This window comes from Alternaria novae-zelandiae, assembly GCF_023758075.1.
Source record: "Alternaria novae-zelandiae strain BMP 2774 chromosome Unknown scaffold_24, whole genome shotgun sequence".
In the NCBI taxonomy this organism is placed as follows: domain Eukaryota; kingdom Fungi; phylum Ascomycota; class Dothideomycetes; order Pleosporales; family Pleosporaceae; genus Alternaria; species Alternaria novae-zelandiae.
In genome coordinates, this window is record NW_026056984.1 from 91793 (window position 1) to 110555 (window position 18763).

Sequence of the window (18763 nt, forward strand, 5' to 3'; positions counted from 1 at the left end):
TAGCTAACACTAGCGCTAGTCTTAGCTTTAATTAAAAGCGTAGTCTTAGGTAGAGTAGATAAAGTAGATTTAGCTAATAGCTGTTTAGGCGTACGCAAAGGTTAGAATAATAGCGCAGTATTATTACTAGCACTCTTAGTTATAGGCTAAGTAGTAATAGTAGTAGAATTATTTATAGTCTTAGGCTTAATAGTTATCTTATTAGTAGAAGTTAGCTTAGAAAGCGCAAGCGCGTACGTAGTAATAGCAGTAGCTTACTTAGCTATAGCAGGCTTAAGAGTAAGTATAGTAGTAGAGATAGTAGAGCTATTATTAGCTTTAGACATAATAGCTAGCTTAGCAGTAAGCTTCTAAGTATAGAAAGTAGATATAGTAATTAGTAGAGTATCTATAGTAGCTAACTTACCTTTAGAGCGCGTAGGTAAAGCTATAGTAGAGAAAGAAAGTTAAGGTAAAGTAGAGTAGAAGAAGAGAAGAAGATAGAGAGAGAATAGTAGAAGACTATATACGCAAAAGTAGAGTTAAGAGTAGTAATTACTATATATAAGAAGAAAAGTTGTAATATTATTATTTTAATAGCCTAGTTGCTAAGCGCTAAAGAGCTCTTAGGTAAAAAAGTAAAGTAACTAGCGCATAGGTTCTAATAGTAGTGTAGTACGTATAAACTTTCTAGAATATCTTTATAGATATACTAGCAATACACTAGAGATAATAAAATATCTATTAAAGAAAAGACTAATATTATAGAGAGTTAAGCGCTAGACAGGTAGGCGCTATAGAAAAGTAAAAATTAAACCTAAGAAAGACATAGATCTAAGCCTAAGAGATTATTAGCTACTAATATTAAAAGTAATTAAGATAAAATTTAGAATATACTAGAGAAATAGAGGAAGAGGCTATAAGCTAGTAGAAGAGATTAAATTAAAATAAGAAGAGTAATAGAGAGAGATATACTAGAATAGAAATAGTCTAAAGAGATTTTGTATTTAGATTTCTAGGCAGAAGTTTAGCGTATAGTATATTTAGATTAAGTAGATAGAATCTAGTAATATAATAGGTAGAAGAGGATATCTAAGAGCTATTCTCTCTCTTATACTTAAGAAGAAAAGAAAGCCTTCTTCTTAAGTATAGAAGAAATGTAGTAGTAAAACTAGTAATATAATAATAGGCTAAATAGCTATTAGGCTTAAGAGTTAGTGCGCTAGGAAAAGCTAGATCTAAATAGCGTTTAGATAAGAATAAGAACTATATACACATAGATAATACAATTAACTATATTAAGTACCTATTCTAATAGAGATACTTCTACTCTCTCTACTACACTACTTAGATACCTTAATAGTAGTTTATCTTATACTAGCACTAGTATTTATTCTAGTTTAGTAGTAACTCTAGAAAGAGTAATAGTAGTACACTATTCTACGTAATAAATTTAAGACTCTACTACTACTATAAATAATAATAGCGCTCTCTAACTATAGAATACTATTATTACTACTCTCTTTAATATCTTGCTAATAACGCTTAAGTTATTTATTAGTCTAACTATTAATATAGTAGTAAGTAGGTACTAGAAACTAAAGATAGAGAATAGCGCTAGTAATATTCTACTAGTAACGCCTCTAACTTATCTATAAATAAAGCCTTACTATCTACGCCTAACTATAAGCTCTAGACTATTACTAATAAGTACTCTTACGCCTCTATAAGATAAGCTAGCGCTAACTTAAAAACTAGTAAAGATAAACTTACTCTATTAGCTTACTTAAACTATAAGATAAGCACTAGCCTACCTTTCTTAATGTCTTACTAGCAACGCTTAAGTTATTTATTAGTCTAACTATCTATATAGTAGTAGGTAGATACTAGAAACTAAAGATAGAAAGAAGAATAGCGCTTTTAAGCTCTAAGATAGTAGTCTATTACACTTCTATCTATTACTCTAATAGCCTTACAGAGCCTCTTAGAAGAGCTTCTAGAGAAGCCTAGCTAGTAAGCTAATATCTCTTTTTAATATATAAGCAAATTCTACTCTTATTAAAGAAGTAATCTCTAATAATTATAATAATAGAAGCACTAAGTTAAATACTATAATTATTATTTTAATTACTATCTCTATTATCTACTATAGTCTCTTTTTACAATAATACCTATAATAATATAAAAGAAAATAACCTATATAGTATAGAAGAACGTAGTTATCTACGTAGTAGTAAGATAAGTTAGTAAAACTAGTACGCCTCTAGCTATAAGCTAGTATAGTATAGAGCCTAATTATTTTATAATAAAGGTTTCTCTACATAGCTACTTAAGACTTTATAGTAACTCTATATATCTAACCTTATAACTATCTATACCTTCTCTACTATACTAGTATCTCTACTATACTACCTCTCTACTTTCTAAAGTTATCTTAATATTAGTGTTACAATAGATGTTTAAGTACCTATTAGGTTAATTACGTACTTTCTCTCTTTTATACTAGTATTTTACGCGCTTACCTATATATATTACGCTGCTCTTATCTAATCTTATAAGAGTAGTAATTACAATTCTAATTACCTAAATCTATTATTTCTAGCTTAATTTTCTCTATAGTTATAAGCCTAGCGCTTTAAAGTATAGGTATTATTCTCTCTATATAATAATAACGCTGCAAACAATATATTTAGACGCTTCTCTAATCTTTATTTAAACTCTTTTCTTATAATAAGTAAGATAACTAGCTATTACTAGCTCTCTGCGCATTAACTACATACGCCTACTATAGTACTTCTATATTAACTACCTACGCCTATAGCAGCGCTTCTCTCTAATAACTCTAAGTACGTTAGTAATACGCGCGCTACTTACTACCTTCTCTATAAGTAGCTATAAGTAACTACAGCCTCTTAGCAAGCTTAATACTTATTCTAATAAGCAGCGTAATTCTTAAGAGACGCTTTACTTAGCCTAAGTAGTTTACGTAGCTTAAATTTAATACGCGCTCTCTAGAAGTATAGAAGAAGATTAACCTAGTAATACTCTTCTCTAGAAATAGCTTTTTTAAAGCTTCTAATTGTTCTATCTACCTAGAAGAGAAAACTAGCAAGCGCAACAAGAAAGCGCTCTAGAATAAGAAACTAGTAGTATAGAAGCTTAAATCTACTCTTCTAGTAAGTATCTAAAGCAGGCTTAGAAAGCTTAAAGAGTAGGTTAACGCAACTATTAACCTACTTCTACTACTTCTAGTATAGATTAAGCTAGCTAAGAGCTAAGACTAGTCTCTCTACGCAATTATAAAGTCTCTTAAGACGTAACTATAGCCTTATAATAATATAACTAAGAAGTAGGTTAGAAAGAACTACTATACTTACTTAAGTAAGGCTAAGCTAGTAAAGACTAACCTAGAGTAGTAGTACTATAAGTAGAATACGCTCTATATACGCGCAAAGGCGTATAAGCTTTCTAAAGTAGATAGTACGCTTACTACTTATAACTTTCTTAACGCGCTAATACCTAGAATAGTAATAGACTAGGTAGTTTAGACAAAGCGTAATATAATTACTACTTAGACGCTTAGTGTAAAGATCTTTACGCTCTCTTAGCTTAGAATCTTCTTTTTAGCGCTTATATAGTATTAGGTAGCCTACTCTAAGTTATATAGAATCTTTGCCTCTATTAGAGAAGCTCTGTCTACTAACAAGGCTAGCGCTAAGTCTAAGTTACTAAACTAGACTAAGTCTACTGCCTACTCTTACGCTACTCTAGAATCTTAGACCTACTACTAGTCTATTAAAAAGTGCTACAACGTGCTTACTACTATTAGAGCTAAGTAGAAGCGCCTCTAATAGCTCTTGCAAGAGAATAAAAACACTATTATTAAATACTTAAGTATAAAGCACTTTAAGAAGGCGCGTACAAAGCTTATTAGTAAGAGATACTCTATTCTAAGCCTCTTAGAAAGCTTGTATAATAATAAAAGGTACTCTATAAGCGTAGTTACTGCGCTTCTTAACCTAGGTATGCTTTAGCTAACGCTAGGTATCTACTCTACTATAGACTACAACACTTACTCTCTCTTAGCTAGCACTATTCTTAATAATAGAGTAGTAATCTACTTAGTTAACTACTTCTCTCTATTATTAGACTTTAAACTAGCTAGAAGCCTTAAGATAGTTAAGGTAGGTATATAAGCTTTTTCTATTCTTAGTTATAGTACACGCGTTCTAAAGAGCTTTATTAAGCTTATAAGTAGTAAATACGTTAATCTTACACTTACTAGCGTTATAGTTATAAAGCGCTTCTATATTAATATAGTCTTAGAAGCTTACCTTAATTAATCTAGAATCTAGTACCTAAGTCTTAACAACACTCTTTATACTAGCTTACTAGCAAGAAGTACTATAGTAGCTACTTTATAGCGCAAGCTAAACCTTACGTTTATAGAATATAAGTCTATTACTATTTACAACGCTCTTGTTATAAATATAATATCTAGAACTAGGCCTAGCTTTGTCTCTTAGCTGCGCAGTAACTTAGAAGACCTTTAGTATACTTACACTAGGCACTTAGGCTCTAAGGCGCTTAAGGCTCTTATACGTAACGCTTAGAGAGTAAGAATTAAAGAGTCTACGCGTGTATAGTGTAAGTTCTACGCTCTAACTTATATAAAGTAAGTTATCTCTTATTAGCTAAAGAAGCAAGCTTTCTAACTCTTCTAGAGAATTATATAAAACCTTTTTAATATACCTAAAGAGCGCTTAGAAGAAGAGTAGATTCTACTTATTAAGAATAAGTATAGTAGTAAAGTCTACCTTTACCTACTCTTCTCTAAGAAGATAGAGAAGATAATAAGAGCTCTTAAGAAGTTTTAAGCGCTTATCTAGACCTATTATTATCTACTTATTATAAGAATTAGCTCTAATAACAACTCTTTAACTAATTTATAGTATAGTAACTTACGCTATAAGGCATAGGCAAGAGAGTATAGTATTACGCTAGAGCCTGCTTCTTCTTATACTTATAAGCCTAATAGAGTAGCTAAAAGAGCTAGATAAGAGATTATTACTAAATAGATTAAGATAAGAGAGAGAGCTAATCTACCTAAGTACCTCTAGACAGAGGTAGCGCTTACTACTACTTAGCTCTATAATATAAGCCTCTTGTATACTTATACTCTGCGCTCTTCTAATAAGAAGTTAAAGTAGTAGTTTATAGAATACTTTAGATAGTATTAGCCTAAGCTTATAAGAAGAGCTTCTACTAATCTATAACCTAATTAGAGTAGCGTATACGCCTATAGGTATTACGCCTATTTCTTAAATAAGAATAGAGTAGCTAGACATAAGCTAAAGAGCTTTAAAACACTACCTAGAGAATATATTAGTTATTTAGTAGGCTATTAAGCTTCTAATATATACTATATATAGATTCTATTACTAAGAAAAGTGTTTACTACGCGTAATATAACGTTTAATAAGCAGCTCTTCTATAATAGTAGAGAGTAGAAGCTTTCTAAGAAGAACGCTTATATTATAGTTAATATTCTCTATAAGAATAAGTAGAAGAACGTAGTAGAGGCTTATAATAAGCTTCTATTACTCTCTTAGTAAGGTAACGTAGATAATAGTAAGCTACTACCTAACTAAATAGATAAGCTACTTAACAGCCTATTAAAAGCTTATCTAGAAGAGTTAGGTCTTATATAAGTAGATCTCTAGGCTAGAGAGATGTAGAGAGTATATATAAGGCTTACTAAACGCGCTATAGAACTACTATCGCTAGAAGCTATACTAGAGCCTTCTAATATAGTAAGTATTACTAAGTAGCTTAGTAATAGACGCGTTAATTCTAGCAAGTACTAGTCTATAGTAACTAGATTAGTAAGCTTATTAGGTGCGTAGAGAGATAACTTCTAAGATAATAGACTTCTATTGCCTATAGCAATAAATAACTCTTAAGATAGAGAAGTACCTAATAGCTCTCTATCTAATCTATAAAATCTACCTACTAAGCGTAAGTACGTAAAAAAAGTCTATAGACCTTCTATACGTAGAAGCAAGCGTTACCTAAGTAGTTATAATAATTGTAATAATCTTAGAGGTGTAGGCGTCTACGCCTTACTATTTAACTCTAAGTAGCCTAATAACTTAGAGACCTACTATAGCGCTTCTAATTAGTTATTAGACTACGCGCACGTAATACTATATTATATTATTACTACTATAATTATAGATAAGCCTAATAAAGGCTAAGTCTATTAGAATAACTTTCTAGCGCTTCTAACGCTTTAGAAGTACCTCTATAACTATCTCTATAGAGATAAGTTTAAGGTAGTAGTACATTAAGAGATTAATACACTACTTATAGCTAATACCTAGAAGAAAGTAGAGTATATAAGTAGTAAAGAACACTCTCTACTACTTAAGTAGGTCTTTACGTATAAAGTAGATAAGAATAGCTACCTTATAAAGTATAAGGCACGCCTTATAGTACGTAGAGATATATAAGCTAAGAATATACTCTACTTAACTTATACTACTACACTTACTACGCAATTCTTCTACCTAGTAATAGCTATTACTACTAAATTTAACATAGAGATCTAGTAGCTTAACGTTATAGTAGCCTTCTTAAACACTAAGATTAGTAGTAATAGGCTAGTATACTATAAGCTTCTAGATAGCTTTTAGAGAAAGAGCTACTACACTAAGCTTAAGAAAGCCCTTTATAGTATACGTAAGAGCTCTCTTCTCTAGCATAATAACTTCTTAAATACTCTTTTAAAGCTTAGCTTATAAGCTAGTAAGAAGAAGCTCTATTTATACTATAATGCTGCTTAACGCGTCTTTATACTCTTCTACGTAGATAATATTCTACTTATATTTACTAAGTTATACTACCTAGAAGCAACTAAGCTACTTAGTAAAATTAAGAAGACCTATAAAATTAATAATAGAGAAGTAGTAAACTAGTTCTTAGAAGTACGCGTTGTACGTAATTACTCTATAGACACTATTTTACTACTCTATAATATCTACCTTAATAAGGTTATAAAGAAGTTTAGTCTTAAAGATAGTAGCTACTTTCTAGAGATACCTCTACTAGCTAGCAAGCTTCTAAAGTACTAAGAGAACGCTTTAAAGTAGAAGATTAAGGCCTATTAAGAGTGTATTAGCTTAGTATTATACTCTACTATTATAATACGCTCTAATATTGTATATATAGTTTTCTAGCTCTCTTAGTTTCTAACTAATTCTTCTCTAGCTTACCTTAAGGTAGTAGAGTATCTTATTATATACCTATACTACTTATAATATAAGAGTATTACGTATAGTAGAGAGGTAAAGTTAGATAAAGAGCTCTAGATCTATAAAGACGTAAGCTTTGTAGATAACACTAAGACACGCTACTTCTCTTATAGATTTATTATAACGCTATTTAGAGGTCTAATTATATAGTAGGCTACTTGCTAGTTAATAGTTATAACCTTAACTACTAAGGTAGAGCTTCTTACTCTTAAGGCTATTACTAAAGAGACTATAGCCTTAAAGCGCTTATTTACTAAGCTTTAGCTACTTATTACTAGTGCCTAGTAGATCTTCTACAATAATTAATAAACTATTAGACTTATAGTAGAGAGTAGTAAAAGAATCTCTACTAAGCTTTGCTATGTTAATATCTAGAATATATAGCTTTACTAGAAGTATAGCAAGAGCTCTTTTAAAGTACTCTATAAGCCTACTATTAATATATTAGTAGATAGACTTACTAAGTACTTGCCTAAGTAGAAGTTTAAGGCCTTTAAGAAGTAGCTAAATCTTAGATAAGTAGCTTATAAGAATACTAATTAAGGCTTATAGGTAAGTAACAAGTATAAGAAAAGTTAGTAAGTCTAATTATATATTTATAGAGTAGTACTAGGCTCTACTCTAAGCGCTCTATAACTAGATAAAGAGATCTTACCTTCTCTCTAGACGCTTACTACCTCTCTGCATAGCTAGCGTAAAGAAGCTTCTATTAAGCTACTATATACTCTAACTACTTAGCTTTACTAGTTAAAACTAAGAGTATAGATAGAGAAGATACTTACTTAGAGCTCTTAACTTTACTAGAAGCTATTAAAGCTACGTTGTCTACCTTAGCCTTAGCCTCTATACAACTATAAGCTACTCTACGCTACTTAGTCTATATTAGTAGAGCGCTAATTCTATAGACCTTCTCTTTATTTAGAAGAAACTTAATAGCCGCGTATAGTCTATTCTATTTCTACTTACTTCTAAACTAAAGAAAGTAGATAAACTTAAAAGCTATTAGCTCTATAATCTTAGGCCTATAAATAGTTAGCGTAAGTAAATAGTAGTCTAGAAGCTTAAAGACTTACATAGAGTTATATAAGTACTTATAACTATACTACTTACACTAGACGTTCTCTTTACTTACCTAGTTAAAGTAAAGTTCTTTACTATAACTAGTAAGCGTGCTTTAGACGTATCTAACGTAAGATATTACTCTTAGTAGACGTAATAGAGAAAGAGCACTAATAGAAGGCCTAGGCTACTTCTTCTTCTTCTCCTCTTATTCTTTGCGCACTACTGCGCCTAAAGCTTACTTCTTCTTATTCTAAGAAGTAGAGACCTCTCTAGCAGCAGCAGTAGTAGCAGCGTTATAGTAGATATAGGTAGCTTAGCTAGTAGCTATAGCTACTAGGCGCTGTTAAACTTATTTTTGCTACTTATTAGCTAAAGAATCTATACAAATAGCTATAGCAAGCGTCTACTAATAGGTTAGACAGCTTGCAGACTAATAGGCTATTAGCTTATAGTTAGACTACTTACTAGAAGTAGTAACTAGTACTATAAGTATCTAGAGCACCTTAAAGATAATCTTATAAGCTACTAGAGCTTTGTATAGCAACTAGTAGGCGCTTTAGAGTAAGATAGAAGCTTCTAGAGAGTACTTATAGTTAGTATTTTAGTAATTATTAAAGCTAAAAATATTAGTAGACGCTAGCCTTATTATTATTACACGCGTCTAGGCGCGTATAGCTCTACTTAATTACGTAACGCTTACGTAAGCAGCGTATAGCTAAAAATAGATAACCTACGCGTAACGTAGTTTACCTAGAGAGTATATTACAATAGGTGTTTAAGCACCTATTAGGTTAATTACATACTTTCTCTCTTTTGTACTAGTGTTTTACGCGCTTACCTATATATATTACACTACTCTTATCTAATCTTACAAGAGTAGTAATTACAATTCTAATTATCTAAATCTATTGTTTCTAGCTTAATTTCCTCTATAATTAGTCTTAAGCTTCTAGTGCTACTTCTCTCTAGATAAAGAAGCTACTTAGTACTCTAGTAGAGTATAGATTATTTATAGAGTATTTAAAGAAGAAAGATCTTATAAGAAAAAAAGTATAAGATTAGAGATTTTAGATAAGAGACTATTATCTAGCTTAGTCTAGTAGTATTATTAGCTTCTAGTACTCTAATAAAGCCTACTTCTACACTAGTTAAGATCTTTAAATTTCTTAATACTAGTCTATAGAACTAGTCTAGTAGTATTATTAGCTTCTAGCACTCTAATAAAGCCTACTTCTACGCTAGTTAAGACCTTTAAATCTCTTAACACTAGTCTATAGAACTAGAAAACTTTTAAATTTCTTAATACTAGTTTATAGAACTAAGAGACTTTTAAATTTCTTAACACTAGTCTATAGAACTAAAAGACTTTTAAATTTCTTAACACTAGTCTATAGAACTAGAAGACCTTTAAAACTAAGATTATTAGTAGTAACTAGAAGAAGAAGGCTATAAAGACTTATACCTATAAGAATCTTTAAGTTAAGATTTCTAGCCTTAAGATCTCTACTATTACCTTACTTTTCTCTAGCTAGCTAGATATAAGTTCTATACGTCTATATCTCTATTATTATATACTAATAGTATTTAGACTATAATAATAATATATAGTACCTAAAGCTTAGATTCTATATCTAGGTTAATAGTCTTATATAGAAGAAGAAGGTCTAACTAGCTATACTTATATTCTTAATTATTTTACTTCTATCTATAACTAGCGTTAGTAAAGTTATTAAAGATTGCGTTATTAAGTTTACTACGCTTTCTACTTTATAGGCTTTTAGACAGCCTTAACTCTAGCTTACCTCTAAGACTACTACTACTAAGATACCTTCTATCTCTATATCTCTACACTAAGAATATAACTTCTAGATAATTATTATTATTAATAACACTAGCTATAAGCCTCTAGGTTTTTTAAGTCTATACGCTACGCTACTAAAGCTATTATTAACTACCTTCTTTTTATTACTAACTCTCTTATAATTATTATTATTAATAATACTAGCTATAAGCTTCTAGGCCTTTTAAGCCTATATACTACGCTACTAAAGCTATTATTAACTACCTTCTCTTTATTACTAACTCTCTTATAATTATTAACCTTACTATATATATCTACTATAACTAGTATTCTATAAATAACTATAGACTATATAAGGCTATTATTAAGCACGCTAGCTATAAGCCTCTAGGCCTTTTTTAAGCCTATACTACCTAACTTTAATATACGTACTTCTATAGAGACTATATATTCTATAATTAACTACTCTCTAGTTAAGATTACTAATACTAAATACTACGTTCTTAGTAAGAGAGCTATAAGAAATATAGTATACTAAGGCACTACTACTAAATTAGGTAAGTACTCTATTATTGCTACCTTCTCTAGTAAGAGTATTATTAGTACTATTATTAACCTATAAGATAATTACTAATAATAGTATTAAAGCCTTTAAGAAGCTAGTAATAAGTTAACTTAGGCTTACCTCTAGAACTACTATAGAGGTACCTTACGCTTCTATAAGATAATTACTAATAATAGTATTAAAGTCTTTAAGAAGCTAGTAATAAGTTAACTTAGGCTTACCTTTAGAACTACTACTACTCTAGCTACTACTACTCTAGCTACTATAGAGTATCTTATACTTCTATAACTCTATACTAATACTAATAGTCTTAACTTAGGCTTACCTCTAGAACTACTACTACTCTAGCTACTATAGAGGTGCTTTATACTTCTATAAACCTACACTAAGAATATAACTTCTAGATAGTAGTCTTTAAGTACTATATATTTATAAAGACATACTACTTTAAATATATTACTAGCTTTCTTATTAGCTATAATAGCTTTTAGCACTTAAAGGTTACTACTAGTAACGTCTACTACGCACTAAAGTAGCTAGACGTCTAGACTAGTAGTTTTTATACTATTATACTCTAGTTAGCTTATAGCCTCTATTAAAGTTAAAGCTATATTTAATACTTTATTAAAAGCTAGCCTAAAGAGCCTAGCTTATCTAATTCTTCTCTATTAGTAAGAAGTAGAGAAGCCTAATACTATGCCTCTCTTATCTAACTCTTCTACTAAAAACTCTAAGTTAGTTATCTAGCTTCTCTAATTCTTTACTATTAGTAAGAAGTAAAAGACTACTAGCTCTATATTTCTCTTTCTAGAATATAGCTAGTAGCTTATCTATTAATAATTACTAGTAGAAGTTTAGAGAGTAGTAAGAGCATAGAATAGTATATATAAAAAGAAGTATATAGTAAGAACTTTAATTCTAACTAACTAAACTCTACTTTCTTACTATAGTTAGTATTTAAACTCTAACCTATAACGCTACTCTAATCTAATACCTAGATTATTTCTCTAAGTAGTACTCTAAATAGCTAGAATAGAATATAGAAGCTAAACGCTCTAAAGCTAGTAAATATCTATACGTTATAGTAGCAGCACTATATAGGTACTACTTACTTATACCTTATAGAGAAGAGAAGAGAGCAAGCTATTCTATATCTATTATTATCTACCTATCTATCTAACCTCTACTACTATACTCTTACTACTACTGCGTAAGGTTATCTATAAAAGTAAGTAGAATTACTACCTAGCTTAGCGTAACCTCTATCTTCTTATTATTATTATTATTATTATTATTATACGCTAAAAGCGTAGAAGAAGTAGAAGTAGAAATAATAGGCGTAGGTATAGACGTAGGCGTAAGCGCAGGCGTAATTATTAATAGTAGTATAGCTACTATACGCTAAGTGCGCTAAGTAAAGTTCTAAGGTAGACTATATTACTATTAGTATATAGTTACTAACTCTAATAATAGTAGTGCTATACTTACCTGCGCTTCTAAACTATACTAGACCTTAACTTACTCTAGTAGAGCTTATTCTATTACTATTACTACTATTACTACTACGTAATAAATTATAGTAGTAGTACTAAGATTATAGCGCGTAAAGCGCTAAACAGAAGACTAAATAGAAGAGAGTTAGAAGTAGATATTTTAAGGTAGTTACTACTATTATTATTATTAATATAGAGAGTATTATATAATAAAGAATTACTATAGACTAAAGTTTTAATAGCTATAAGTAAGATTATAGTCTTAAAAAAAGTATATTTATTACTTATTACTTATTACTTATTACTTCTTACTTTCTATTAATTACCTACCTTCTATATCTATATACTATATTACTATACTAGTAAAGCTAGCGTTGTAGCTACTAATATAGAGTCTTTACTTATTATAACTTTATATTTCTACTAGCTCTCTTATACTTACGTACTATATAAAGCCTTAAATCTAATTATTCTCTATTAATAATAGCCTAATATAGTACTACTATTTAGTATATTAGTTCTTTACTAGTCTAGTAACCTCTAGCTCTTAACTAAGATACCTACTTAACTACTAGGTAGGTAATTTCTTATATATAAAGTTACTATTTTTTTTATATTTAAGTTTAAGTCTTACTTATTACTATCTTTTTTTTTACTTATAATAAGTCTATAGTAGTATAATATATAAAGGCCTTAAGAGCTTATAAGTAGTAGTAGAATACTTATAAACTTAGAATAGGTAAGTAGTAGTAGAATATAAGAAGGCCTAGACTTATAAGTAGTAGTAGAATACTTATAAACTTAGAATAGGTAAGTAGTAGTAGAATACTTATAAACTTAGAGTAGGTAAGTAGTAGTAGAATACTTATAAACTTAGAATAGGTAAGTAGTAGTAAAATATAAAAAGGCCTAAGCTTATAAGTAGTAGTAAGATACTTATAAACTTAGAGTAGGTAAGTAGTAGTAGAATACTTATAAACTTAGAATAGGTAAGTAGTAGTAGAATATAAGAAGGCCTAGGCTTATAAGTAGTAGTAGAATACTTTTATTATACTATAGTAGTAGAATACTTATAAACTTAGAGTAGATAAGTAGTAGTAGAATACTTATAAACTTAGAATAGGTAAGTAGTAGTAAAATGCTCTTATTATACTATAGTAGTAGAATACTTATAAACTTAGAATAAGTAAGTAGTAGTAAAATACTTTTATTATACTATAGTAGTAGAATACTTATAAACTTAGAATAGATAAGTAGTAGTAGAATACTTTTATTATACTATAGTAGTAGAATGCTTTGCGTATACTATAAATACTATAGTAGTAGAATATACTAGATATTCTATTATACTATAGTAGTAGAATGCACTAGATATTTTATTATACTATAGTAGTAGAATGCTTTGCGTATACTATAAATATTGCAGTAGTAGAATATACTAAATATTCTATTATACTATAGTAGTAGAATGCGCTAAATATTCTATTAAGCTATAGTAGTAGAATATTTATTCTATAAACCTATTTCTTAATTATTATATAAAGAGATATAAAAGTAGTAGAATGCTAATAAATTACGTTTTTAGGTCTAATTATATTTTCTTTATATTAAAATTTGTACAACAATCACTAAATAGGCCTCTAAGCGACCGTTGCGGGTAAACTTTCCCGGACACCCTCCCGGTTCGCCAGCGGCCGAGCGACCCACGAATCTCCGCACTTGCAACCCACCCAACTACCGCCAAACATGGTAGTTGAAACGACCCTGGCGCAGGCGCGTACCTAGGTACTACAAATATACCAGCTTCGACATACGTCCAGAACCTACGAATCCAAAAAGTGCAACATAAAACCGCCAAAATGCGCGTCATCGTCTTTGGTGCATCGGGCGTCCAGGGGCGTCATCAAGTCCACGCCCTCGCCCGAGCAGGCCACTCTGTCGTCGCCGTGAGCCGCAACCCGAATCCCGTTTTGGTAGACGGAAAGGACGTGGAGACGTTTGCCGCAGACTTTACCGACCATGATGCCATCGCAAGAGTGCTCCAAGGCGCGGACAGGGTCTTTCTCAACCTCCCGAGTACCTCGTTCAACCAATCCGAGCCCATCATCGCGGCGGCCAAGTACATCGGGGAAGCCGCAAAGAAGGCCAACGTTCCGTTGATTCTGTTCAACACGAGTATGCCGGTACCGAAGTTATCTCAAGACATCGTAGCCCAGGAAGATCGGAGGGAGATGAGGAGGTTATTGAGGGAGTCTGTACCGACCATCAGTATTGAGCCCGTGGTTTATCTCGACAATCTCCTCGAAGGCTGGGCTCTACCTCCGATCCGCGACCGCAACACCGTTGTCTACTGCCACAAGCCCGACCTGCGCGTGTCGTGGATCTGTCACCACGATGTCGCGCAGATCATGATGGCCGCTATGGAGCATCCTGAGCTTGCTGGCCGCGACATCCCTATTGGCGGTGCTGAAACCGTTGTTCTTTCTCAACTAACCGAGAAGCTATCGAGAGCTTGGGACAAGCAGCTGGGTTATGAGAATCAGACTGTTGCGGACTTTTGCGATAAGATTGGCAAGGCGATGCAGGGGCGTGGTCTGGATACGGACACGATTGTTAGTCAGATGTTCAAGGCGTATACGTATTACAACGAGGCGGAAGATGAGCCGTTCAATGTTGATATGAAGCCTGTGGTGGACGAACTAGGAGTCAAGCTGACGCCAATTGAGGAGTGGGCTAAGAGGAGGAACCCATGGGATGACAAAGGCTACTATTAGACGTAGAAACATGGCAAATTCTAACATTTGTTGGCGAAGTCGCTATCGACACGGTATCAAATAACAGACTCCAAAGTCCACCCAATTCGCCCATTCCCATCTTACGACCTGGACTCAGAACACCCATCTCCCCCCTCACATACCCCCCGGCAGCGAAACCCCCATCATAGCCCCCTCCGGACCATCCTGCGGCATCCCAAACTTGCCAATCCCCTTCCCCCTCCTTCTCTGCACCTCCAGCGCAACCTCATTCGCCTGCTTAAGCATATCCTCACTACTCCCCTTCCCGGGCACAAAAACCAATCCCAGATCCGGCGCTGGAGTTCCCGTGCCCACGAAATTCCCCTCCGCGTCCTTGGCATAATGTGCATTGTAGTAGGAGCGCTTCATTTGCCGGATTATTATCGATTGACGCACTTCGCCTTGTTTGCGCGAGAAGGGGTTGTAGTTGTGGAGGGAGAAGGCGAGGGTGCGTGTGATCATGGGGACGGGGATTGTTTCGTCCGGGTCGCCTTCCGAGAGGGTGGTTAGGGCGCGGGCGACGGTTGTGTAGGTTGGTGGGGAGGATGTGGTGGAGGGGTAGGTTGGGGGTGTGTCGGGAGTGGAGGAGGGTGGGGCGTAGTAGTCGTTTGATTTAGGGGTTGCTTCTGTCATGGTGTTGGTTGTAGTGGAGTAATCGTGGTATTGTGTATTGCGTATTGTGTATTTACTTGGAGAGTTTGTGGCTTATGAATGTAGGTAAGACGTGTCTGACAGCTATGATAACACCCCCACCAAGCAATAGCGTCCTCGCTTGGTTATATACCCGACCATCAATAGTAGAACTACCTTATTCCCACGATCTTCCTCACTGCCTCCAACTAACCACCTCACATGGCTGAGCAAACGAATACGAGCTGTGCCACAGCCCCCCGCCAGGGCCAGCTGTGGCTAGCTTCCAGCTCCTGCCGAGCTTGACACCACACGATTAGGACTCCAACCCAGTCGCATAACCCGGATAAGTGACCGAGACATGTAAGCAGAATCACCAAACAGGTAAACCATCCTGCGACTCAGCCTATCGCAGTGCCTCGGTGGCGAGTGCGCAAAGGCGGGGGGTGGCTGAGAGGGGATTAGCGTTAGGACCCTTTTTGCAGATCGGATGATGTCATTGTAGGAAAACTTTCCAGAGCGATTGTGGCTTTGGTTGCTTGTATCGTGTAGTATTATGCTTATCCTGTGTTCAAGAAGGCTGAGGCGACTTAGTTCAACGTGTAGTTTGTAGTTGCCATTTGATCATCCCCGGAATATAAAGATAGAATTAAGATGTCGATCTCAAAATCCGGGGTTATCGCGGCGATGATCAGACAACGCGGACCGAACGAAGAGTCATTCAGTAGTTTGGAATATCGTGTGACCGGTGAGAGGAGGTCGCAGAGCTGCGCGTCTGTGATGTTCGTCCTTTACCACAATCGAGAATACAGGCACAGTTGACACGATGATACACAACCGTTATGTAGATGATGTCTTTAGTTTGATCGTAATTCATTTCATTTATTCATAGCATCGCTAGTATTCTGCGATGACATAGGCTCTCCAAACGCATAAATCAGTATGCCTTTCTATCTTCAACGTGCTCAGTGCACATACTCCTCCTCATCAACATCCTTCCCACCCTTCTCAAGCATGTGCTCAGGAAGAGGACTAGTGAACGGCTTGCGGCTCTCCCTAACAATAGCCGGGATGCTCGTACCCTCTGTGAACATCATCTCCAGCTCCTCCAGACTGCGGCCCATGGTCTCAGGGTAACCGAAGTAAACGACGGGCAGAATGATAGCGGAAATGATAAGGAAGACGAGGTAGTACTGCCACCCAATAGTCTCAATAGCAACAGGCGTGACCATATTGACGACAAAGTTCCAGAGCCAGTGGTTGGCAGTGGAAATACCCGCCATAGGCACCCTTAGCCTCGTCGGCGCAACTTCCGTGCAGTACAAAAAGTTCGCTCCGAGGAACCCAATCGGGATGAAGAAGTTGAAGAGGAAGACAAAGAGCGCGCTGGCGATCTGGGCCGATTGGTTTGTCTTGGGGAAGCTGGATGCGACGGCGAGAGCCAACATGCAGGAAGCCATGCCCGCGCCGCTGAACATGAAGAGCTTGCGGCGCCCGAAGCGGTCGATGGTGAAGAAGGCGACGAAGCAGGAGAGGAACTTCCAGGTTAGCGCGCCGCCGGAGAGGATGCGCGAGGTTTCGCTGTCGAGGCCGAGACCTTGTTGGAAGATGATCTGTTGATCTGTGTTAGAACTGGGTTTTATAGCCAGGGGGGCGTGGACTTACGGTTGAGTAGGTGGAAATGAGGTTGCTACCGCACATTTGCTGCAGGAATTGGAGGAAGATGCAGAGTGAGAAGCGGTAGAACAGCTTGTCCTTGCCCATAGTGAAGATGTCGCTCATCTTCGCTGCGCTGCGGCCAGTCTCCTCGAGCGCGAGTTCGATGCCGCTGATCTCAGCTGTGATCTCGGGGTCGTGCAGATCCAATCCCTTGAAGCTGGACAGACTGAGACGAGCCTCCTCCACGCGTCCCTTGTTGACTAGCCAGCGAGGTGATTCAGGGATGCTGAATACAGCGGCCATGGGAACAAGGGAAATGACGGTGGGAATGGCGAGCGGGATACGCCATTGCAGAGGCAGGTTATCCTGTTCGAAGAATCCAAGGTTGATCCATGCTTCGAGCAGGTAGCCGAGGGAGATAAAGCAACCGTCGAGCACAACGTGCTTACCACGGTTGGCAGACGATGAGCATTCGGATTGCCAGACTGGGACAGTAGCGCTGAGAGCTCCGACTCCCCATCCTAGAATGAAGCGGCCGACGACGAATTGCGCGAGCTGGAAGCTAGTGCATTGTAGGATCTCGCCGACGAGAGTCAAGAATGCGGCACCGAAGATGAGTTTTCGTCGTCCGAGGATGTCGCCAATCCAGGAGCAAGACAGAGCACCGAAGAGAGCGCCAATGGTGAAGGTGGCGACAACGGCACCTTGCTTGGTCGAATTGCTGCTCTTCTCAGCGCCGGTAGCATCGATGGTGTTGATCTCCGGGAAGTGGTCGTTCCAGTCACGGAGAGACAACAGACCGCCCACACCAGACTGGTTGTATCCGAACAGCACAAAAGCTGGCAGAACGACGAGCAGCAGCTGTGCCGTCTGCAGAGTCTTTCCGGTGAGTCCCATGGTGAAGATTGACGAAGGGAGGAAGATTCAGAGGGGAGAGGAGGGGACTACAGAAGTAGACGAGATGGACAGCAGCTCAGTACTTGTACTCCAGAAGCGCACCCCACAATATCCTGCAATGTGGGCACACTACTCTGGAGACAAACTCCAGTCAATGCATTATTGACGGCCTTAGTGCTCCGCCTTTTGGGGGTAAACACCCTGACCCGGAGATACAGGTATAGCCAGCCAGCGAGCTGCACCGGATGCCTCGATTTAGCACCGACCCCATACACCGCAACACTAGCAGGTAACCCTCCACAAACGGCCTCGACTTTGTTGACCGGTCTGCAGTCCGTGCTTGCGGGAATTGACTCGCAGCATGACCACAAAGCAGGGCGCGTCTGCGTCCGCGGCCATAGTTCGGCGTCGCTCGCCTCAAAGCGAGCGGCTGGGGAGGAAAAATCCTTACGCCCTTGTCGCAGCGCTATCATGACGGTTGAGGCTTCATGTGGGCCGAATTTGTACTGAGGCTCTGCGGCAGGATTTAAGCTTTTCCAAGAAGACGTTAGGTGCTTAAAAACCTTGAT

At 35.9% G+C, this 18763-nt stretch overlaps 3 protein-coding genes across 3 annotated transcripts; 1 reads left to right on the plus strand and 2 right to left on the minus strand.

Annotated features, from left to right (window-relative positions):
- Positions 1-14072: 14072 nt before the first annotated feature.
- Positions 14073-14987, plus strand: J4E88_009397 (uncharacterized protein; the record flags this gene model as incomplete). The annotated part of the gene is made up of 1 exon (XM_049402999.1): positions 14073-14987. The coding sequence occupies one exon, from the start codon at positions 14073-14075 to the stop codon at positions 14985-14987; it is 915 nt and encodes a 304-aa protein (XP_049251127.1).
- Positions 14988-15122: 135 nt separating this feature from the next.
- Positions 15123-15641, minus strand: J4E88_009398 (uncharacterized protein; the record flags this gene model as incomplete). The annotated part of the gene is made up of 1 exon (XM_049403000.1): positions 15123-15641. One exon carries the CDS (start codon positions 15639-15641, stop codon positions 15123-15125), a length of 519 nt encoding a protein of 172 aa, XP_049251128.1.
- Positions 15642-16603: 962 nt separating this feature from the next.
- Positions 16604-18194, minus strand: J4E88_009399 (uncharacterized protein; the record flags this gene model as incomplete). Its single annotated transcript, XM_049403001.1, has 2 exons — positions 16604-17251; positions 17304-18194. 2 exons carry the CDS (start codon positions 18192-18194, stop codon positions 16604-16606), a joined length of 1539 nt encoding a protein of 512 aa, XP_049251129.1.
- Between the last annotated feature and the right edge of the window lie 569 nt (positions 18195-18763).